The 22,349-nt window shown below is 46.3% G+C and overlaps 1 protein-coding gene across 2 annotated transcripts in view; it reads right to left on the bottom strand.

The window, feature by feature from the left end:
- Nucleotides 1-22,349, bottom strand: part of COL4A6 (collagen type IV alpha 6 chain) — an 856,046-nt gene that overhangs the window by 52,055 nt on the left and 781,642 nt on the right. For both annotated transcript variants that reach the window (XM_069612628.1, XM_069612629.1), the window contains 3 exons: nucleotides 11,037-11,153; nucleotides 5,109-5,270; nucleotides 4,054-4,152 (listed from right to left, as the gene is read on the bottom strand). In XM_069612628.1, the coding sequence (XP_069468729.1) occupies nucleotides 4,054-4,152; nucleotides 5,109-5,270; nucleotides 11,037-11,153 (378 nt within the window). The remainder of the gene's footprint in view (nucleotides 1-4,053; nucleotides 4,153-5,108; nucleotides 5,271-11,036; nucleotides 11,154-22,349) is intronic.

Here is a 22,349-nt window from a genome sequence, read left to right as displayed (position 1 = left end):
CACATATGCGTTCCAGCCGTTCCTGATCCTGCGCAGGACAATACAATCAATCAAGCGGCACTCTGGCAAGATGATCCTCATTGCACCAGACTGGCCCCACCAGACCTGGTAACCCAATGTGGTCCAGCTCTCCAAGGACAAACCTATCCAACTACGCATTCGACCAGACATCATAACTCAAGGCGAGGGAAACATATCACAGGAGTGTAGAGACATTCTAGCATGCCAGAGAAGGTACTGCCATACCTGCTAGGCCTGGCTAAACAGGGCCTTGCACACAATTCTATTAAAGTGCATTTGGTGGCCATTTCTAGGTACACGAGACGGGAGAAAGCCGTTTCCCTCTACAGACGCAGGCTTATAAAGCATTTCCTCAAGGGCCTTTTTAGAAGTTTCCCACCAGTAAAATAGATTTCACCAGAATTTAGCCTTAATACCGTACTCTCAGGACTCATGAGGAAACTGAATGAGCCTATGGCCTTACCAACACTAAGATATCTGTCATGGAAAGTGGTCTTCCTAGTGGCTGTTACATTGGCTGTGAGGGTATCGGAGATTCAGGCCCTGGAAGAAGGTTAGAATGATGCAAATCACTCAAGCATTAAGTACTATGAAGAAGAGTGTGAGAAACCAGAAGGTGTCTCACCCGCTAGTCCCCGTGGATCTCTCTCTCAGGTGGCCAGGTCACAGACATTGCCTTTGGATCCAGATCCTGGGGTGAACCAGTGCGGGAGGCTCACCTCGGTAAGGAGTTTTTGGGAAGTGGGACACACGAATGGCGAGATGCGGTATCTCTCCACCTGTAACACCTTTATCCAATCCTACCAGGTAGGATACGAAGGAACTTTACCCCCTCTTCCCATCACAAACACTTCCACATGGACAGCCCACCCTGGGAGAAAACAGGCTCACACCTGAGCATTGTACCTGACATGTCCCGCTACTATGGTCAGGTGAAGTCAGACAATTACTGACAATCACTCACACTTGACTTCAATTAAACTTCCCCACACGGATAAAAGGCACAGCACGAGAGCACACCCTGAGCAAGGCAAAGCACATGAAGGAACAGCAGTTTCGAGTCAGCAGCTGAACGAGGGGAGAAATATGGGAAACCAAGAGGGGTTGGCAAGGAGAGAAACACGCTTGACCTTTTCGGCAAGAAACCATTACTTCCCAGAAACCTTTGAAGCAGAAAGCATAAGGACAGGAAACCAGACTGAAAACTTCTGCATTGTGTATCGGAGATACCAAAGGCCCTCCTGCGTAACCAACCAATGTGCGGAGGAGCGGCAGCCGCCGAGGTATTGTCTTTTGCTCCAAGAAAAAAGAAGCCTTAGAGAGATCAACACAGCAAGTAAGTTGGGGAGATCTATGCAAGACTGGTCTGTGTTGAAGTCAAGGTTGCAAGTGGCAACATTGTATAACGAGCGCTGGAACGAACATTGGTAAATCGCGTGTGATGAAAGATGCAAGTAAAGCTAAACTGCTGATGAATGTTTGACAATGAGAAGGAACGATACAATACAGTTAACAGAGCAGTCCGGCAAGTGAGTGTTTTCAATCGAAGATCTCTGTAAGGTATCCCACCAAGAGAAACGAAAACCAACAGACTGATTAGAGTATTGTGAATCGAAGTGGTCCTGCAACGGTTTAAGCAACACCCATTGCACATTCAAAAGTCTTCGATTTTGATATCAAGAGGATCCGAGCCCCAACAAGGGAGCTCCATGTCCGAGCCCGAACAAGGGAGACCAAGAGTAAACATTGCGGTACGTAGTGGTCCAAGCCTGAAGAAGGGAGGCCCATGATAAATACTGGAAGCAAGAACTTGTGCATGTGAAGATCCTAATAGAAATGTAAATTTGATATTTGTTTTTTATGACCGGGCCTCTGCAGTAAAAGACCGTCATTGGAAAAAAGACTTTGGCAGAAGGCACTGATGTCTATGCTTTGAAGCCAGAGTGTGTGTGAAGCTTGAACGTCCCACATTGCCCAGTGCTGAAAACATGGGGAAGGGACGCCAACTGATCAACCGTCCTGACATATTTCTTGAACACTTTTCTTTGTTGCATACGTTATTGTCCCACACCCTTTTGTATTTAGAAGTAAGGATTGTCAATAGGTTTATTAGTATAGGCCCTTTTATTTTGACAGAGATTTGTCTAGGACTACGTTATTATTATTTGATGGTTGTAGCTTGCTCTCATCATTAGATTTAGGTTAAACAGGTGTTCAATCAACCCATTGAAGTTCAATAAACACTCTTGAACTGAGATCCCTTGTGTCTGTCGTCACTGTTTGATACCATGCCTTCCTTGCAAGAGTGCCTGATGCATACAGAATGATCAAGCATCATGTACTGTGAAGAAAAGGAGTGTTAAAGAGTACTCAGGGGAAGGCCCAGCTGTCTGTCATAAAAATAGGAGGAGGAGTCAAGACAGAGAGAGAAGCGGGAGATTAGAAACTGTGCGGCTGCGGAAGCTGAGAAAATCTGAGAAGTGCACTTGCAGACTGGCAAGACAGTTGGTGTGAAAGGGGACGTGAGAACAGCTGATATCTAGGCAAGCTGGGAAAAGAGAAACCCAGAGAAGAAGCCCAAGAGTGTGTGGTGGTGTGACCATGACAGAGTGGACTGTACAGTTCAGCAACAGCTCAGAGACCAGAGACTCTTCCGCATCAGAGAGTGGATTCCGAGGGAGAGAGCGAGAAGGGGGAGAAGAATGAAGCCAACCTGACAGAGCGAAGGAGAGAGTGAAAACCAGAGAAGAAGCCTGGTGGCGTGACCGAAACGTGGCAGACTGTCCAGTCCAGCAACGGCACCGAAACCACGGACTCTGCTGCATCAGAGAGTGGACAGAGAGAGAGAGAGCGAGAAGGAGAAAATAGTGAAGCCAACCTGACAGAGTCGAGAGAGAGAGCAATCCAGAGGAAAAAACCAAGAGTATGTGGAATCTGGTGGCGTGACTGCAGCTGAGTGGACTGTCCAGTCCAGCAACAGTGCAGAGACCATGGACTCTCCCGCATCAGAGAGTGGATGCCGAGGGAGATAGCAAGAAGGAGAGAAGATTGAAGCTAACCTGACAGAGTGAGGAGAGATTCCCGTCCTGCGAACAGGCCCGGAATGCTGACCCCAAGGAAAGGAGGTAACGGGGACAACGGGAGACCCGGAGGAATAGCAGAGATAAAGGGTACATGAATCCTACTCATCTCAGTGAAACAGAAGAGTGGAACTCTAGCGTGAATCGTTACTGGCACAATAATGCTTTTCCCAGAAACACTGAAGGGTGGAATCCAAGTGTGAATCCTTATTGGCACAATCACTGTCATCCTAGTAACAATGAAGAGAAAAATATAACTGATAATAATTATTGGAAAGGCAAAGCTCATTCCAGTAACAGAGAAGAATGGGAAATAAACTGGCCCAGCCAGGAAAACGAATGGATATTAAGAGAGGAAAGAGCAATACTTGCCAAGACGCAAGACAGAGAGAGAAGGTGCTTCAGAAGGGAAAAGCAATTTGTCAAAGACACACCAGGAACGTGGTACAAACCTATTTCTGAACTCTATGAACTATTGAGAGTGGCTTCCATGAAGTACATGAAAAAATGAATATTGAAGTGACTTTGCCAAGAAGCAGAACACGGGAGAAGGGAGTCATTCTCCTGTGCCTTAGTTACCTTTTTGAATAGTGGTAGGGGCAGAGCAGACTAGATTTGGACAGAAGACCGTTCTTCCTTTTTGGACTCAACACCAACTGACGAGCACCTGAGTTAGTTTTGGTTAGGTAGGGAAAACCCATAGCTTAGGGACAGATATGAGTTTATTTTAAAGGCTAATTAAAACCTTTTGAAATGGAAGATACTCGTCTCTGTCCTTCTTCCGACCCGCCACACCTGTCTAACCGTTATGTGAAATGGTTTCCCATCCCTCACCAGAAGGCTGTGGAAAAACTGCCCTAACAAGTAGTAAGTCAATGAAGCCATGGGTCCTTTATGTGATACTTTCTGATATTATGAGATGAGAATAATGAAAATATTGTGAAAGACTTACCTGCATTGCCAGTTTCACCCTTCCATCCAGGAAACCCGGGATCACCTACAAGGCCCTCATTGCCAGGCAGCCCTATGAAGCCTGTCTCTCCTCTCACACCTAAAACAATATAAATCTATTGAAACATTCAAAGTAGTTTATTATGAAATTAACAAAAATAATGCATTTCATGAACTGGAAAAACACTTTAAGAAACACTACTCCTCTGTCACTGGTTCCTGCATGGGTCAGCGGCATGAGATAACCCTGAGGTCCATGTACTCGTGTGCTTGATCACAGGGCCAACATGCTGTGCAAGGATATGCTTCTGAACAGCTGGGCACACACCCAAAAAGGAGCAGGATAGCAAACATCACTGCCTCACTGCACTATTTTTGGAACCATTTCTAAAAAGTAAGTACCGTCCACATTGCATTATTAACTCAGGAAATAGCAATGTTTAACTTGGAAACTGCAAACGGGTAAAAGAGAAAATATCAACTGCAATCAGATGAGAAATAGAAGGTAGAGACAAAAAATAACACAAACAGAATGTAACATACTCAAACGCCAATCAGCTATTGGGTGAGGCTTATAAACTTCCCGCCTTCATGTTCGGTAAGATTGCTCAGCGGGTTAAGTGCTCGTTGCTGGGATATGTGATTGATCTGCAGGCCGCAGATTCAAATCCCAGCAAGATCAACTGAGCCTTTCATCCTTCCGAAGTCAATAAAGTGAGTACCAATTTCAATTGGGTAATAATAATAATATATGTATGTACATATGTGCTATGTAAAGCTCTTTGGTGCAAAGTGCAATAGAAATATCAAATTATTATTAGTACTTCCAACAGGTTTCAACCCACATTCCCCAGAACACAATGTTATTGTACAAATATACTGAACACTATAGTAGTTAACATTTCTTTGGTAAATATCATCACCTGACCCCAAGCAAGAAGCAATTTCAAAGCAGCACATGTTACAAAATCGTATGTAAGGAAGTCATTGTACATTTTTGTATGTTGACACTTACTGTACAAGTGGGAAATGGTAACTGGGTGGTCTGTTTCATACCTTTTAATCCTGGAGCTCCAGGCCTTCCAGGATATCCTGGGCTGCCGGTGTTACCTTTAGGACCAGGTACACCTGGGATGCCAGGAAACCCAGCGTCCCCGGTGTCACCTTGATTGCTGGCTGGTCCTGGGAGACCTGGGAGGCCAGGGGGGCCTGGAGGACCTGGAATCAAATGAACAGCCAATGAGAACATGACGTTAGGACTCATTCTTAAAACTCTAAAACATACATTTCTCCCATAACATTGGGTTTTATAATAATTCCATAGAACCGTATGTACAGAAAAGGATCAGGCCCCACAAATGCTTTATTAACTTGAATTTACAAATTCACCCTAGTAAGTCTATACAAAAACCACTTGTTTTTCCCATAAAGGCCTTGGTGATTTTTTAAATAAAAACAATTGTAAATGTTGTTGAGTCACCAATCTGCCAACATTCAAAAAAATGATTGGTGCTCAATAGCTGTGTGCAATGATAACCTACATTTTCCATGTTCAAATGTCCTAAATGTATTAAATAAGTCAAATAAGCCTGGTGAGTTCATAGTGCACTGTCCAGTTGCAGTTTCTCTGTCTCCCACCCCCATCCCTCTGCCCTCTCCCCCCCATGGTGCTCTCCATCACCCCTATTTACTCTAACTGCTACTCTATCACCTATCCTACCTCTCTTTCGAAGCCTGGAAGGAAAAAGTTCAAGAAAGATCTCATGGTCTCTAGCCCTGGCCTGCCTATCGCTGACACCTACATTAATGCTTCTTCCAGACAGACTGTCACTGACATCCTCTTTGTCACCCCCTCTACGGACCGATGGACTCCCCATATGGTCTGTCCTTTCCTCTTTCTCTTCTTCGCCCATTACTGTGGAACCAGATGGGAGGTACTCTTGGCACACTTCCCAACCTCTAGGAGCATCATTAATGTCTACCAGAATGGCACTGTCATGGCCAAGGGCTCTCAGTCCAATCTCCCCCTTCATGATAGATGTCTTCCGTCTTTCATCAACTTCCTCCCTTCTCATGCCACTCCTCCTGCCACACTACTTCACCACCACCGATGGGTGTACCACATCCCTGTACCCCTCCTCGGAAGATCTTCAAAGGTGGCAATTACCTTCACTTAGCTACCCTCAACTCTTGCTCTGCTGTTAAAGAGTACTCTGACATCTTTCACCTCTTTGAAAACTTTGACCTTGATGCCCTCACTCTCACCTAGATGTGGTTCACTGCTAGCTCTGTCATTGTTTTTGACACGCTCCTCCCTGAGGGCTACAAGATCCTCTCTAAGATCAGGCCTAACCGGCCTGGAGGCAGAGTGCCCCTTGTTCTTCCTTGAATGGGTCCCTGCTACTATCATACCCACTTATTCCAACTCTTCCTTCGAATGCCTCGCTGCAGGCTTGGTGTCTCCCCTATCCTCTCTCTGACTCTCACCACCATCTACAGGACCCCTGGTCTGGTCTCGCACTTCCTTTCGGAGTGGTCTGACCTCACCTCTTCTCTCCTGGCCTGTACCTCCAAGTGTCTCCTCCTCAGAGACTTCAAGATTCACCTAGACTGTGCTGCTACAGCTGCTGGACTCTTCCTGAGCCTCTGTGACTCTTTCCCTCACCATTATACCCTCTGGTCCAACCCACTCAGCCAGACACACCCTTGATGCTCTCATCCCAGCCGACATCCCCATCTCCAACCCTCTTATTACACCTCTCTCCTGGTCTGACTATGCTCTCCTGTCCTCTCATGTGGATCTCTTCGGTCCCCCAGCTAAGCATCTGCCCACACTGCCAGCCTCCTTGTCAGTCATTCAGCCGATGAAGCGAGTGTCAGTTGCTGTTTTTGCAAACACTTTCATTTCCCCTCCCACTCCAGCCACTGACTCTCACACTGACACCGACCTTGCTAACCTTCACTTCTCCATCTCCAACATCCGACATCCTTGCCCCCGCCATGAGGATCCGCATGACGCGTGCCTCCAAGTGAAACATCTGGTTTGATTCTGACCTAGCCTCTCTGAAACGAAAGTGCAATCAACTTCACTTAGCTACCCTCAACTATCACTCTGCTGTTAAATATTCCTCTGACAACTGTCACCTCCTTGAAGACTTTCACCTGGACGTCCTCGCTCTCACTGAGACGTGGTTCACTTTCAGCTCTGTCACTGTTTTCGAAAACACTCCTCCCCGAGGGCTACAAGATCCTATGTAAGCTAGCCTCTTTGAAACCCAAGTGCAGAGTTGCTGAATGGGAGTGGTGGGCTACTAGCACATCCACTAACAGACTGCCCTGTCACCTTCCCCAAAGGCAATACAGACTCTCCATCCGCACGAACAAATGGGCCAATATCCAAGCCCATATTGCTGGGGTCTCCGATAACACGGCTGAACTTTTCAAAATCTGCAAGGAACTCTCCAAGCCTATTGCAGTCACTAGCTTTCCTCTGCCATCCCAAACCCTCTGCACTGCACTTGCCTCCCACTTCACAACCAAATCTCAGGACATCCTGTCCACCCTCTCCTCCACTCCCCTCGCCCTCCCGCTCTCAGGCCTCCCTTGGTCTTCTCCACCTTCCCTCCTACTCTCCTCCTTCCCGACCATTACACCGGATGAGGTCTCTAAACAAGTCCTCTTTATAAAAGACTCCTCCAAACAGGTGCTCCCCTGCTCCTCCAGAACTTTCAAGGACATCATTGCCTCCCTTGCTCCAGCCTTGGCAGATTTCTGCAGTCACTCCTTTGCCACTGGCTCCTTCCCACTACCCCTCAAGCACTCCCTTGTGCACCCTCTCCTTAAAAAGCCTTCCGCTGACCCTTCCTGTCTGGCTAACTACCGCCCTATCTCTATTACCGCCATTCTGGGCAAACTCTTGGAACAGTTGGTCATCTCCCAACTGATCCACCACACTGAATCTACTGGTTATCTCCACGACTACCACTCTGGCCTCAGAGCAGCCAGAGGCATGGAAACTACTCTCCTGAACACCCGTGAACACTTGCTCTCAAATCACGATTCCAAGTCTCCCTGCATTCTCATCCTTCTCAATCTTTCCTCTGCCTTCAATATGGTCAATCAATCAGGTCACCCTGACAAATTGGCTCTGTGATACCCTTGGCATCACAGACCTTGCACTGGTCTGGTTGACCTCCTTCCTAGCTGAACGATCTTCTCAGGTTCAAATGGGCCCTTTCCTCTCTTCCACCACACTCTCCACCTGCAACGCCCCTTATGGCACCATCCTCTCGCTATGGCTCTTCAACATCTACCTTGCCCCTCAGGCACATCTGATCTCCACCTTCGATACTCACTTCCAGTGTTATGTGGATGACACAGAGCTCTCGTTCAAGCTTCCCCCGACTTCCTCTTCAACCCCTGCTCCCTCCTTCCTGCCTTAACTCTGGCCGTCCTCCATGGGTCCCCTCCCCTCACCCTCCTGTGAGGCTAAAAAAAGTGGTGTCATCTACGACTCCTCTCTCTCCTTACATCGCGGATCTTGCCAAGAAGGCCCACTTTCAGCTACATCTTCTCAGAGGCATTCTCTCTTTCCTCACCTTCCCCCAGAAACTCAATGTCTCCAGAGCTCTGGTCCTCTCTAAGCTGGACTACTGCAACAGCCTCTTCCACAGTCTACCTTCTTTCTCCCTCCACCCCCTTCAGAATAATCCAGAACAGAACTGCTCCTTGGTCTCAAGCCTAGAGACTGTATCTCCACTAGCTCCCGGTGGCTGCGAGGATCAAGTTCAGGACCCTCTGTATCATGCACAAAGCTTTCAGGGGCCTATGACCGAGCTACATCCAACTTTCTCTCCCTAAATACCTCTCTTCTAGAACCCTTTGGTCTTCTAGCTCCAACTCTTTAGCTCCAACTCTCTGCAGATCAGATGCTTCTCCAAGCGGAGAGTGGGGGTAGATCGCTCTCTTTGGCAGGAACCAGCCTCTGGAATGGCATACCTGCCCCTTTAAGGCTTGAGTCGGAGCTCCTTCAGTTCTGGAAGCGTCTCAAGATCTTCCTTCCCACCCCATTCTCCTGCTAATGCCCTCCTATGCCCATTGCCTGGCTGCCTGGTCCCTTCTGAGTCCTATAGGGCACCAGGCCTTCCTCATTCAGTCTACCCCAAGCACTCTGGTCGCCCTGGCCCACCCCCTTCCCCTAACTAACCTGGCAGTGTTTTCATCCATTCTGAACCTGGTCCACCCGTCCTCACACTTAGCGTATGGTCCTCACTACACTCTCTCTCTGCATCCCTTGGCACTTGACCACCTGGCCTCCCCTTAGCAGTGCCCAGCCCCTGGGACCTCCTCTTCCCGTCCTCCTCCCCCCTGCCCTTTGTGCCTCCACTCTGCACTGCACGTCCCTCCCACCCTATCATTATTCCTTCCACCCAGACCTTCACGTCCCACTTCCCACTCCCCTCCCCCTGCACTTCTTGTTACTTTACTTGCACAATCCGAATGACACAATGCCTAGTATTGTTGTTTTTTCCCAGCTCCCACTCCCCCCTTTTTGTCTTGTGGCGCCTTGAAACACCATTTGATGTATAGGTGCTTTATAAATACACAATAAATAAAGACAAAACAAAATACAGTTCTGTAAAATATATGCTGTGGATTCGTATGGCCCTAATTCAAACTTTTGAAATGACACTTTAAAAGGCTGAACATAGTGAAAACGATGTAAAAGATGCAAGTTTGCATTCACTTTTCAGGTACAGCCATTCGCCAGGAGCAGAATTCCCTGCAGCCCTTGGGAGCTTTCTGCTCTGATCCTATCCACCTTTTAGTTAGAAAGTAGTGTTTCCTCCAAGAACGAGAATCATCAATCGTCACATTCTTAGGATGCCAACATCTTTCTATAAGTGCATCGAGGTGACAATACCGTCTCTCTTCAAAATTACGAACAATGTGCACCTATGGAATCACAGTAATCCTGCCACTTCTTACCTTCAGCCATGTGAGCCATTCAAGTTACGGCAATGATTGCATGCCACCATAGCCGGGCTCCACCTGACATGTCCGGAAATTGGCCAGTGCCAATGACCGGTCTGGTAGACCCGCTTTGGGAGGTCTACACTGGCAACATGATCATATTGGTGGTAGTGTGAATTACAGGGGGGGTTGCTAATGCTGCCTGCAGCTGGGTCTGCATATTAAGAGGGCAGCCAGCACCAGAACGGCAACAAAAAAATGAAGTAAGTGTGGTCATAGCCTGGCGCTTTAAATGTTCTGAGGTAGTGAGGACACATGGAAAGATCTGCAGCACACCAGCGTGTATAAGAACGTGGTTTTGAATATATTATGTTATAGGAGAAACTATGCTTCAGTGCTATGCACTGTGCCATTGGACCATCACAACTATGAAATCTGTGCAAAAGTGGTAACATCTGTGCAGTGATCTGAATCCTCCCTACACATGGATACCTGGAGTCATGTTTCTGGAGTGGGCCCATCTAGCACATCTCACCTATCACGGAGTCTCGGGAGGATAGCTCAGGGGTAACGTGCTTGCTTTGCAAGCAAGACGCAGACCAACACAACGCCGATCCCCGGGTCCACGCTTAGAAACCTCTGGGTATTAAGCACGTTATAAATAACCAATTATAATAATAATAATGGTGAAGAAGAGGGAGAAAGGGCCTCTGTTGTTTTTTTTCCCCGCTGGTAGAAACAACCCTATTTTATATAAGCACCACATCCACTGTACACTAGGAATCTGCCTGTAGAAAGCTGGAAGAAAATCTGCCAGTCTCCATGCGTGGCGTAGGGGACAGGTGGATTTTCCGCCAGCCTACTGCTGCCGGATTCTAGGTGTAGTGCTAACTTCAAATAAGGCTGTTTCCACCGGCCGAAACCCAATGGATTCTACAATCAGCTGAACACTAAATGAGGCACAAATGTTCACAGGTTGGTGGACCGAGCTGCATTTCACATTTCACATACCTGGGTTGCCATCCAGTCCGGGGAATCCTTGTTCACCTGGTCTACCGGGTATTGTTGAGGGAGGGGTGAACCCAGGAGGCCCAGATATACCTGGAGGACCCGTGGCACCAGGAAATCCTGCAAAGAAAAACATGTGCACAGGATTAGAGACCCAGCCTCTCCTTCAGGGCACCAATTCCTCTTTGATGCTGTTTCTTGTGCATATCATGGAGGCATTATTTATATTCATAGTTTGCTTTTTCTTCTCATGCTCCCACCGATATTTTTGCAGTAGTGATATGTAGTCATTTGATTGGACCACCCAGGTTTTACGGTTCATTACAACATTCCACAACAGACACCATATATGTGCACCTCTTTCATGGGGATGCCACCTTTCCGATAAGTGGAGTTTGATATGAAATGTACTGTAGGGTGTCTTATTGCAGTTGATTGGACTTGTAGGTGTCCCACTGGAGGTAAAGGCTAAGGGTTGTCTAATTGTAACTGCCTAATTCAAGATGTACTATAAATCAGCACTTGCTTGGATATGTCAGCCAGTCAGATTGCTTGGAACACAGACGGGGCCTCATTATAACATAGGCGCTCCCGTAATGAAGGGTGCCGGTACGGGACCGGCACCCTTCATTACGGGATGCCCTATTACAAGGTTCCCTTGCGGGACCCCAAACAGACGTCTTTCCGGGTCCCGCTAGAGGACCAAGCAGCTAATACCCCTCGCGTTATTAGCTCCATTCCCATTCCCACTGAGCCCTATGTGCATGTTAGGGAGAATTCTCTGTATAGGCTAATTTCCCAAACATAGTGAGTCCTCCAGCAGCTTTGCTGGATTTTTTGTGTTTATTTTTTTCTCCTGCTAAGAGTGAGACTCTTTTCCTCCCACTCTTAGACATGATTTGAGGTGTTCCTTTGACTTTGTATGTGCTTTATGGGCTATGGGGTCCTTTACCCCATAGGGTTTCATGTGTTTTTGATATGTGGGTTACACAGCACTCTCCGTGCAGTAACCCAGGGGTGTCGCAGCGACCCCCAAACATAGACTCCATACCCTGGGACTGACTACTGTCTCCCAGGGCATGTAAAGTCACCATTGGCTTTACTAGTCCCAAATTATTAACAGAAACCAGTAGAAACCATCATATTGTGGACGTACTGGTCGGGGCAATTTGATTGCCCCGGGGTCTGTTGTTCGAGGGGGCACGTCTCCGTCCCCCCTGATCGAGTTTTGGCTGGTGGCAGTGGATACTACTTTTTATATTCGACTGCGAATATATCTCTATGGGATTTTCCCATTGTTCGAGGCTACCAACTTTAATTATTTAATTCCTATAGCCTCGAACATGCCGCCGGTTTATTTATTTAATATTAATTCACCGGTTGGTATTTTTTGCCAGAACTCGATTCTAAAATGGCATTTGTGTTCTCTTCTGTGACTCCAACCCAAGCTGAGCCCTTTGCCCCACTTTTTGGCGGGCTTCTCCACAGAAGCCCTCCAAAGTGGTGCCACTCTGTCTGGGTTAGCAGGATGTGTGGGAGGGGGGTTTAGGCACCCTGGACTGAGTTGCCTTGGCAACTCAAGTCGCACTCTTGTGTGATTGGCCCAAGTGGTGAGCCGGCCGGCTCACCACTTAGCATGTTTGATTGACAGCTAGGCTGAATGAATGGGGGTTTGCTGCATAAAAGCAGGGCTTTGGGGACTGGAACTTCAGAAATCGCCACAGGACCTAAGAATCCGAGGAGGGAGAAGCTGAGCCGACCTGCAACGACGACACCACCGGTGGAGCCCTGCTGAACCGTCTCACCACTTTTCCCGACTACAGAGGAGATCTCCAGACCGGAGAGTGTTCTTCCTTTGACTGGTGGGGATAACCAGTTTTGCCTTCTTTTCGCCTCCCTGGAGCATCTTGTGGCCGCCTTGCCCATGCCAGGCACCCTGGCAACCGGAATACCACGGTTTATCACTACCGCGAATAGACGGATAGTACCTTTTAACCGAAGAACTCTGCGGCTGGTTTCTTCCCTGGCAGTGCAACAACCTTCATCTTTCCTCCACGTCGAGACCTCCTCTTCCTCTGGATGAAACACCGACTTGTACCCGCTGCCAGAAACAACTGCCCCCGCTGGACCTGCCTTCCCACTTAAGGTACTGTGTCCCGCCTGGCTTCCCTTGCGACAGATCGTTCGGGGTGACAGTAAAGCCTCGACTTTCTAACCTGGGCTGGCCTGGGACAACCTAGCTAACTTTTCCTGACTTTAATTTCATTCTTTGTGTGCAAACTATCTACAAGACTCTTTGGGCATACCCCCACTGTGTGAACCTGGACCCTTTCTGCTTGCTCTCTCCAAGAGTGGGCCTTGAAATTGACTTCCTTGCTCTCTAGTAGAACTCTGCCTATCCTGCCTTACTGTGGTTCTTTGAAAAGTATTGAAATTTGTGTGCTTCCATAACTCTGTCTTTTTCCCTCCCTTTTGAATAACTTATTAGAGTGCCATCTTATGCTAAGCGCTCACCTCTGTCTGAAAATAAGTGGTGTTTCTCATTAAGACTTGTCTAATAAGTAATTAGGGTTGTATATATATAATAGAGACAGTGTGCTGAATTTACTTACCTCTTTTTGCTAGTGTAATTTACAAGTGTGTCTTTAAATAAATAATTATATACTTTTACACCAAAGCTCTGGTCAGTGTTTGCTTGTACTACTGTATCTCTGTACCTATTGTGTATACTCTATATACTGCCTAACTCTTCTTGAGGGAAGTCTGACTGCTCAGCCACAGCTACCAAGTGAATCTGTGTGGTACAGACTGCTACCAAGTGGGTTTACTGCCAAACACCTGTAGTCTTAAATCTTTTGCAGTGGTCCCTAAGGGAACTGCACAGGTTTCTGCCTAACAGTACATGAGGAATTACCGGGTCCTCCAAGGTCAGAATGACCCGGTAATTGCTCATTCACAGACCCCGGTATTGGAGCCTGGTATGGAGGCAGCCATGGCGCTAATAGCACCATGACTACCTCCATACTCGTAATGAGGCACTGTGTTTGCTGATACATGCATACATTCTGATTATGCTGATGGGTGCTCCCTCCTGTACCTACTGATGTCCACCCACTTTCCATTTGGAAAAAATAGAGACATACCTCATGCCTCTAATTCTTCTGCTGCTTTGGCTCCTCCTATCATTCTGTCATCTCATATTCAATTTTGAAAGAGCTCGCTGTCTTGTCACAGTGGTGATTGTTTACATCTTTCAAGAATGGATTGCATTTTCTTTAGTGTACAAATTAGTTTTCCCAAAATGTACAACCATGCTATCCACACCTGAAGTTTTGAACCAGGGTATTTGATCTTCTGGGGAGCAAGAGGAACACTTAACACAGAAAGGGTTAGGTTGAACAACTTTTTTACACAGTAGGAAGGGTTGTTTCAAGGCCCATGGGAACTAAAGTAAATAACTGAACTTGATGTCCTACCTGTCTTTGGAAATGGTGTACGGGCGGGGACAGAATACAACTATATTGGGCAAATGAGGTCTACAATCGCTATGCTGATTGTTAGTTTGGTATTTTTGGAATTCTCCAGTGAGGGGTACAAGAGACCAACCTTTGCCTGTGTAAAGAGTGTCCACCCAGTTAGTCCACATTCTCACAGTGGTAAACGTGGCAGAGCGGTCTGGTAACAAAATGTGGGTGACCTAGGTTCTTACCCAATTCTGTCCAAACCATTATGAGATGGAAGAGCACTGTCTCCCAAGAACCCCTCACCGGCAGCAGGGTCCACTATATTTACCCATGATCAGCGCTGTGATCTGCGCATTCTAGTGCTCTGCTTTACTTTGTACTGATAACAAAGTATTAAGATGGATTTCTAATATCAACTCTGGGAGGGATATTTTAGGAGGCCACCCTAGTTTTTGTGAACAGGGAGTCTCTAAGAGTTTAGCCAAAACCCAATCAAGGTACGTGGGAGAGCAGTCAATGCTTAATCTTAGGCATGAGTGAGAGTGGCCTAGGGCCCCAATGAGTTCACACAGAATAACACACAATAATTCAGTTTAGACAGTATGTAGACAAATACAGTTACTTATTACGCCTTTCAGAACACACTAAGATATGAAACCAGCAGGTAGTATTATTGCAGAAAACCATATATCACAAATATATATGCATACACCATTAGGTTCACTTACAATGTATCAATTATTCTGAGGCTTGTGGATCTGCTTAGTCACATGCTTTGCATAGGCCTACATATAGTGTTTGGTGCAGAGTATAATATGACTTGCTTTCGAAATTGAAAAGGTATGTCGACAGATAGTGTTTTTAATACTATCCCTACTGTGACCTGTACGGTACATATGATCCGTCACTCGTCGAGGTCCTCAGATTGTTTTTTTCTGCCCATCGGGTTGATTGCATTTTCCAGAGTTACTGCTCGTCACTGAGCCTCTAAAAATGTATTATATATTTGTGAAAGAGTGTTTGTATGTCCGGGGTTGGCTGCAGCCCCATACCAGTTGATGGGCTGAAATTTAGCCCAAGGTCAGCATACCAGTCTCAGGTGTACTGGCGATAGTGAAATTTGACCAACCCGACCCATTCGCTTTGTACAGGGTGGCATCTGGCCTTGTACTATCAGTCTAGGTGGTTTTGGGAGATTGATGATTTTGCGATTGTTGGCTCAAGACCCACAACAGTTGGTTGTCTGAAATTTTGGCCCAAGGTGGGCATACCAGTCTGAGATGTACTGGCGATACTGAAATCTGACCAACCCGACCCATTCGCCCTGCACAGGGTGGGGTCCGGCCTTTGCTATCACCATAGGCGATTTCAGGAGATTGACGATTTTGTGACTTTTTCAGAAATGGGAAGTTGGGACACAAGGTCAGTATACCAGTCTGGGGTGTACTAGCGACAGTGACATTTGACCAACCCCACCCATTTGCCCTACACAGGGGTGGAGCGGGGTACGGCCCTGTGCTATAAGTATAGTTGATACCAGGAGATTGACGATTTTGCTATTTTTTTAAAATCTGCAAAAATGGGGGTGACCCATTGAAGTCAATGGAAGGAAAGGTGCAAAAGAGAAAACATCTTTCCTAACACAAGGCACAGTAAATATCATACAAGCACACAATAAAACAGTCGACACAGTTTATAATGAAACATATGTGCTCTTTCTTGCAAAAAAAGTATTAAGTAAACAACATCAATGATAAGCACTTTAGAATAGTCAACAGAACAGATAAAAACTGTAAAGGGTCTAGGAAAGACCCAACTCAAAGTTAAAATACATAGGAATAATAAGGAACAGAGTAGAATTAATGTAACTACATTAAATTGGCTCTAGACAGTTAATTGCAGTGATTCTTATAATTGCATTAAAAATAGCAGCTAAGTACCAAAAATCACATGAGTCCTTTAAACATTCGGAACCACAGGGGGGTCGAAGAGTGAAAGATCGGTAAATCTCTTTAGTACTTTTAGACGTTTGTGAAAGTTTGTCCATAGAAACAAATGGGACACAATCAATAGTTCAGTGCTTGGAATAACAACAATGTAGGAAAGTAGTAATTACAAATCACAGGAACTGAAGAATCAATAATCTCAGCATATGAGATCAGGGCTTATGCTCGAGGACCAGAAGCCTGGAGGTGGATGGTTGCCGAGGGAACCAGCAGCCCGCTGAAGAAAATGGTTACATTCAAGGGGTACATTCAAGGGGGCCTGGGAGAAGAACTGCACATACAGCCCCAGACCATGGAGAGGGAAACTAATGGCAGATTGGAGTTTTAAAGACCTCCATCTTGCCATCCTCCAAGGGAGGCTACACAGGCCAATGGATACTGCAATGATGGCACAAACATTGCAGGTGCAGAGCTCCTTTTTCATATGAGCATTCAGTCAGGCAAGGCACTGGTTTGGAACTCCAATTTGGCACACGGCCCCAAGAGGTGACAGGATCAAGAGACCTGGAACAACAATGTTGGAGGTCCCCATTTTGGGCAGCCCACAATGAGGAAGGTAGAGCTGTAGCAAGGACACGCCAAGGTGACCTTTCAATGCAAGTCACAGGTGACTCAGGTTAGGGCAAAGGACTCATATGAGCTTTGAACGATTCCATGATGTACAGCCGCCACAGAGGTCAGGGTCTGGATGTCCCTCTAGGTGTCAGCCATTTTGTGCAGACATCCACTTTACTCAGGTGAGTATCACAATGACAAGGAGAGTCAGGCGAGGGCTAGCAGACTGCACACACAGAGGTTCCAGGAAAGGTCATCAGCAAGAAGATGAAGTCGAGCTTGAAGCACAATGTTTCAGCATGGCACGGCGTACAGTCAGTGTCCGAGGCTCAGGGCTACAGCATTCTGCCAGCAGCAGGAACCTTTGCAACATCTCATCTCTCCAGAAGTCACCTGGTGGGTGTCAGAAAAAGGCACCAGTCTCTCTAGTTTTGCAAAGAAAGGGGCGGGGGGTTAGCCCTGTCCACCTATCAACAACCATGCTTACAAAGTATTGGGATCAATTCATTTAGAATTGCCTAACCAAACACTATTTATTGAGGGTTCCATGTGTTAAAATCACGGCAAAAATGGCTGGCTCCTTTCAGGCTCTGGAGGCCAGCAATCCACTTCACCTTTCTCAGGCTCTGACTTTCACCAGGGTCTCAGAGCAGGCTCCTGGCAATTTCTACTCCATGCACCCTGGCTTCTGTCAGGATCTGAGATTCAGACCTCAGCAAACGTTCTGGTTTCTCTCTGGGCCTGTGTCCCCCACCTCTGTCTCTCTTCTGGGGGTCAGGATTTCCCCATGTGTCTAGCTTATTCCCTGTGTCCGTCTCCCTCCCTGTGCATTGTTCTCTCCCTGTGTCTCTCTCCTTCCGGAGTTGGTCTACACTTTTGAAAGGATAGGGTGCCCGTCCCAATATATAGGAGCTATGGAACCCTGGCCTCACCTGACTTATTTTTCTCCTTGCCCTAAAGACATGTCTGCACTCATACTTTCTCTTTCCTACACAGGGCAAACAAGCCTCTTTCATACTCTTTTATACTGCCTGGCCTAGGTGTCTGGCTGGGGTGTTCATGTGGTTCTCTGCAGTGACCCGATTGGGGGTGAAGCTTTGCAGTTCTCCTTTGTAGGTGAACGGTTTTTGGGAATATGAAATTTCTGGGGCTTGCTTACTTTCATATTCCTTGGGAATTGATGTTTACAGTGTGTCTTTCAAGGCTAAATAAAAGAGATATGCAAGCTCTAATGCTGAATAGGAGCCTGAGGAGCTGCACTGTGCTGACCTGAGTGAGGCGGCATTATAAAGACATGATGGGAGCACTGGGCATGATATTCTTTGCTTCTGAATGTCTCTGGGTGTATCTCGTCCCTCGTTGCCCAGACCCACAGGATTTGAGTGGGCAGTGGGGGAGGAGAGGCAGGTGCTCCAGCAGATCCTCTGAATAACAGGTCAAGGAGATGCATCATAAAGTGGGTGTGGCTTCTGGCCCCCAGATTCTCTTTGTCCACTGGAATTAGTTGTCCACAATTTGACCTTGTCAGAGATACTAGTCGCAATAAACACTGGATGAGAATTCTGCAATGGCTGGCATTGGCTCTGCAGAAGTTATGAAAAAGGCCCTAGCCTTGCGTGTGCCCATTACTTCAGCCTCTCAGTCAATTTATCAACAAATAAGGCCATTAAAGTTGTTACTATGAATCGAAATTAACCAACATTACCAGTGGAAGCAAAATAAACATCCTGTTAACACTCACTGTGAAAGAGATGAGATAAAACTGATAAAACTGAAGGCCTTTGTTTGGTATGAGATTTTCAGTCTGAAGGTCATGCGTGAAATTAAAAACCATGAGTAGGACGTGAATGGAGATACATTGTGACACATATTTAAGTACCTCCTCCTGATCGCTGATGTTTACTGAGCTAAAGTTCTTCTCAATTATCCCTTCTCTATATATGTAAAGCAGAAAATCTGTTAGTTTGTTCCTTATACAATTCTACACCGTTCGACCAATCTGCACCAAATTCTGTATAGTTACCTATTAAGACTCTCCAGATATTACTGGCTACATGACATTTAGACACCTCACCCCTTTCCCTGGATTTCAGCCTCTTCACACATGAAGCGTTGCATAAAGTGGGCAAAATATCAAAGTGGGCATACAAGGGCCAGCCAAAAGATCATTTGAAGTGTTTCTATGCACGGAACAAAACCCAAAGGCCTCGAAAAACCGCATTTCAAGATCCTAGAATGCACCCTTTCCGAGATATTTGCACCCCAACGCACTACACTGCACCAGGGTGAGGCGACAGTTGGAGAAGAGCGCACAGACGTTCCTAGTATGCAGTAGCATGCCAACTCTCACTGCCCTCCACATCTGCTCCGGGGTATGTCAGCCAGGCACACACACCCATTCAGTGCAGTTTACTTCAGGGTGCAAAGCACAGCAAGCGATAAGCGACTCGGAACAGCGACCTACAGCATCATTGATTTCCAACAATTGATGAGAGTGTCAAGTCTGTCTACAGAACCTCTGTGGAGTATGGGTACTTTTTGCTACTGTATCTATGAAATGTTCTTTCCCAGTATCCTTTAGATCTGTCACATGTGTACCAGAACTTAATAACATAGATCCACTGTTGGGATAATTTACTACACGTCGGCTTGACGGCCTGAGAAGACCAACTGTTAGTGCAATGTTTACACAACCCTCTGGTGAAGGCTGTGCAACCATCTAACATAAAGGAAGAAGAACAAATCCAGCACAAAGGGGAAGCCAAGCAAGGCAGAGCAGTCAGGCTTAGCTTCAAGAGGGGAAGATGGCAGGAAGGGCGGGTCAGTTAGTTCAGAAAAGTAATCAACGAAAACACCACCCACTCTTTAACTGAAATGTTTACACTCTATTAAAGTTCGACGTATAAATGCTATCAGTCCAGAGGTGTGCATAGCACATGATGGAAGCAGTATATGTATAAAAAGCATCAGTGGTCAGTGCCCATCCCTAATGCATGCATGCATGTAATCCAGTGATTAGACACTGTACATGCAGGTGGAAAGGGAACAAAGACACAGTCACAGTAAAACCTTGCATTTAAACAGTCATTATCAGTACTCCAGATGCCACACAATTATCCCAGTATTCCAGACCCTCTGGCGCAAAGTAGCATGATTAATCCAAGTGCACACAAGACAGTTACATATAGACCTGGATGGATAAAGGGCAGCACTTCAACAACCCTACCCAGAGGGCACCAAAAGTATGAGTAGTTTAAACTCACAATACCAGCCAAAGGGAATCCTTACACTTGTGGAAAAAACCGTTTCACAATAGTCGCCACAAGAGAAAAAGTGTAACCAGGCATTTCTATGAACAGGAGGGTAATGCATGGATTTAAAAATACATTTCAGCAACATCAGCTTAAATCCCAGTCCTTGGGCCTAAACCTCCAGGGTGGGGCCTGTGAAAATTGTCAATGCCCAGGTGAAAAATCTGTAAATGCCAATTTGGAGAAGGTTAATGCAAGGGTTCAATGTTCCATAGGAAATAGGAATGGTTGTGATGAAAAGCCAGGTAAGTCAGAGTTCTACCCCGCAGGTGCAGAGATGGTTGTAACCCTCCCCAAAAAGTCTGTTCCAGCAAAGGTGAACCAACTCAGTGAGTATGGCTCTTCTTTTGCAGGGTGATTGGACCTGAAGTCTTTACTCGGTATGCCTTTGTTTTCACCCCCTTCTATAGGAGAGGGGTGTAGGTATTCAAGTAAGCTACTGACTTCTGTGCAGGGAATCTCTCTGTGCCATTAGGACATTATACTGACAGGCCTGCAGAAACGCCCCTTGTAGGTTCAGAAGATGAAAATTCCTCTTATGACTTACCCCGCAAGGGATCAGTTAACCCAGGCTAATGTCTGGAAGAGGCAAGTGTTTGGGGCAGAATTGTATTTTTGGAGGTTCTGCTGAACTGTTTTAGGGTCGCATAGATTTTTCGATTCATTTTGGGATTACTGCTACTTTTGTGTTCATTTTCTACTGAAATCCCCATGCCACTAAGAGCATTTTTAATGATATGGTCTATGGTAGCCCATAAGGTTTGATGGCCCGTCATACTTTTTCAGCACTACATTTGTTCATCCACGGGGGATCATATCGCGTGACATTGGTTTTAGGGAGTAGGATGTAGCGGTTGTAAATTTATTTTGCCCTAACCAGGAGTGCCAGCCAATGTACCTTATTTGCAGCCATTTTGATTCCAATGTATTTTTTTAAGCCCCAGGTTCAGCCATTTTTATTTATTTGTTGGCTTTTTTTGTTGAGGGAAACAATGAGGGAGGCCAAAAATGGCTGCTGTGTGAATCGGCTCACTTTCATAGTGGTTTGAAGTGGTCTACACCTGTGGGGGTGATCCTGGGTGATTGGCAGTGTTTGGAGCCAACTTGAGTGGTGTGGCCACCAAACCCTTTGTTTCTAAACCCCTTTGTGAGACTGGTGGACTGGTTTGACCCTCTGTGTATGGGATGTATAGGGTAGACCCTAGAACTACATTGAATTCTGTCCGATTTCTGGAAGAGAAGCAGGTTTGGTCACTTGCTGAAGGATTTTATTCTTTTTGCGTTGTTGATGCATTTATTTTTAGGACCAGAAATGAGAGAACCTTGAGGCACTTTGCTATTATGCTGCAGTATAGAAACCTTCTAACTCATTCATTAATTCTCTCCAGTCGATACCAGGTTTGGGATTGCATGGAAAAGGCGTCATGAACATTCATTCTTGACAGACACAAACTGCACTCCCCACAAAAATATTGCTTATGAGAGCCTGGTACAAAGGGGTGAGGTGCTGGCACAAAGGATCCATGCCATCTGGTCACATGGGACAACTTACTGCATTACACTGTGGTGTTTTATTATGGCGGGCCAGGCTTCCATACCCGCGATCAAGCCTTTGCCCCCCTTAGCCCTTCCCACCCACAGCTGCCTACCCCCAAACATACTGCAGTAAAATGTGGTAAATTGGTAAATTGTCTCACTAACCCGATGCAATCATTTGGCTGCAGTCAGATGCAGGTTATATTGGCAAAGTGGGATGGCAGGGGGCAAAGAAATAGTTCTCTAGCTGCAAAAATAACTTCTCATATTTGCAATGGCACAAATACAGAGTTTGAACAAGCACTGAACTGTGAGGTTGTACAGTAACGGAAGCCATGGCCCAAGTTGCAATTAGATTAGGACTGAACATCAAACCATTTAGTAGACATAATGACAAAGTTGGAAGCCAACATGAGTGTGCTTGAATCTCTAGCCTCTCATGTA

The sequence above is a fragment of the Ambystoma mexicanum genome, chromosome 5p, assembly GCF_040938575.1.
Source record: "Ambystoma mexicanum isolate Mex_15411 chromosome 5p, UKY_AmexF1_1, whole genome shotgun sequence".
In the NCBI taxonomy this organism is placed as follows: domain Eukaryota; kingdom Metazoa; phylum Chordata; class Amphibia; order Caudata; family Ambystomatidae; genus Ambystoma; species Ambystoma mexicanum.
Note: the sequence above shows the minus strand (reverse complement) of the source record. Positions and strands in the feature narration are given on the sequence as shown.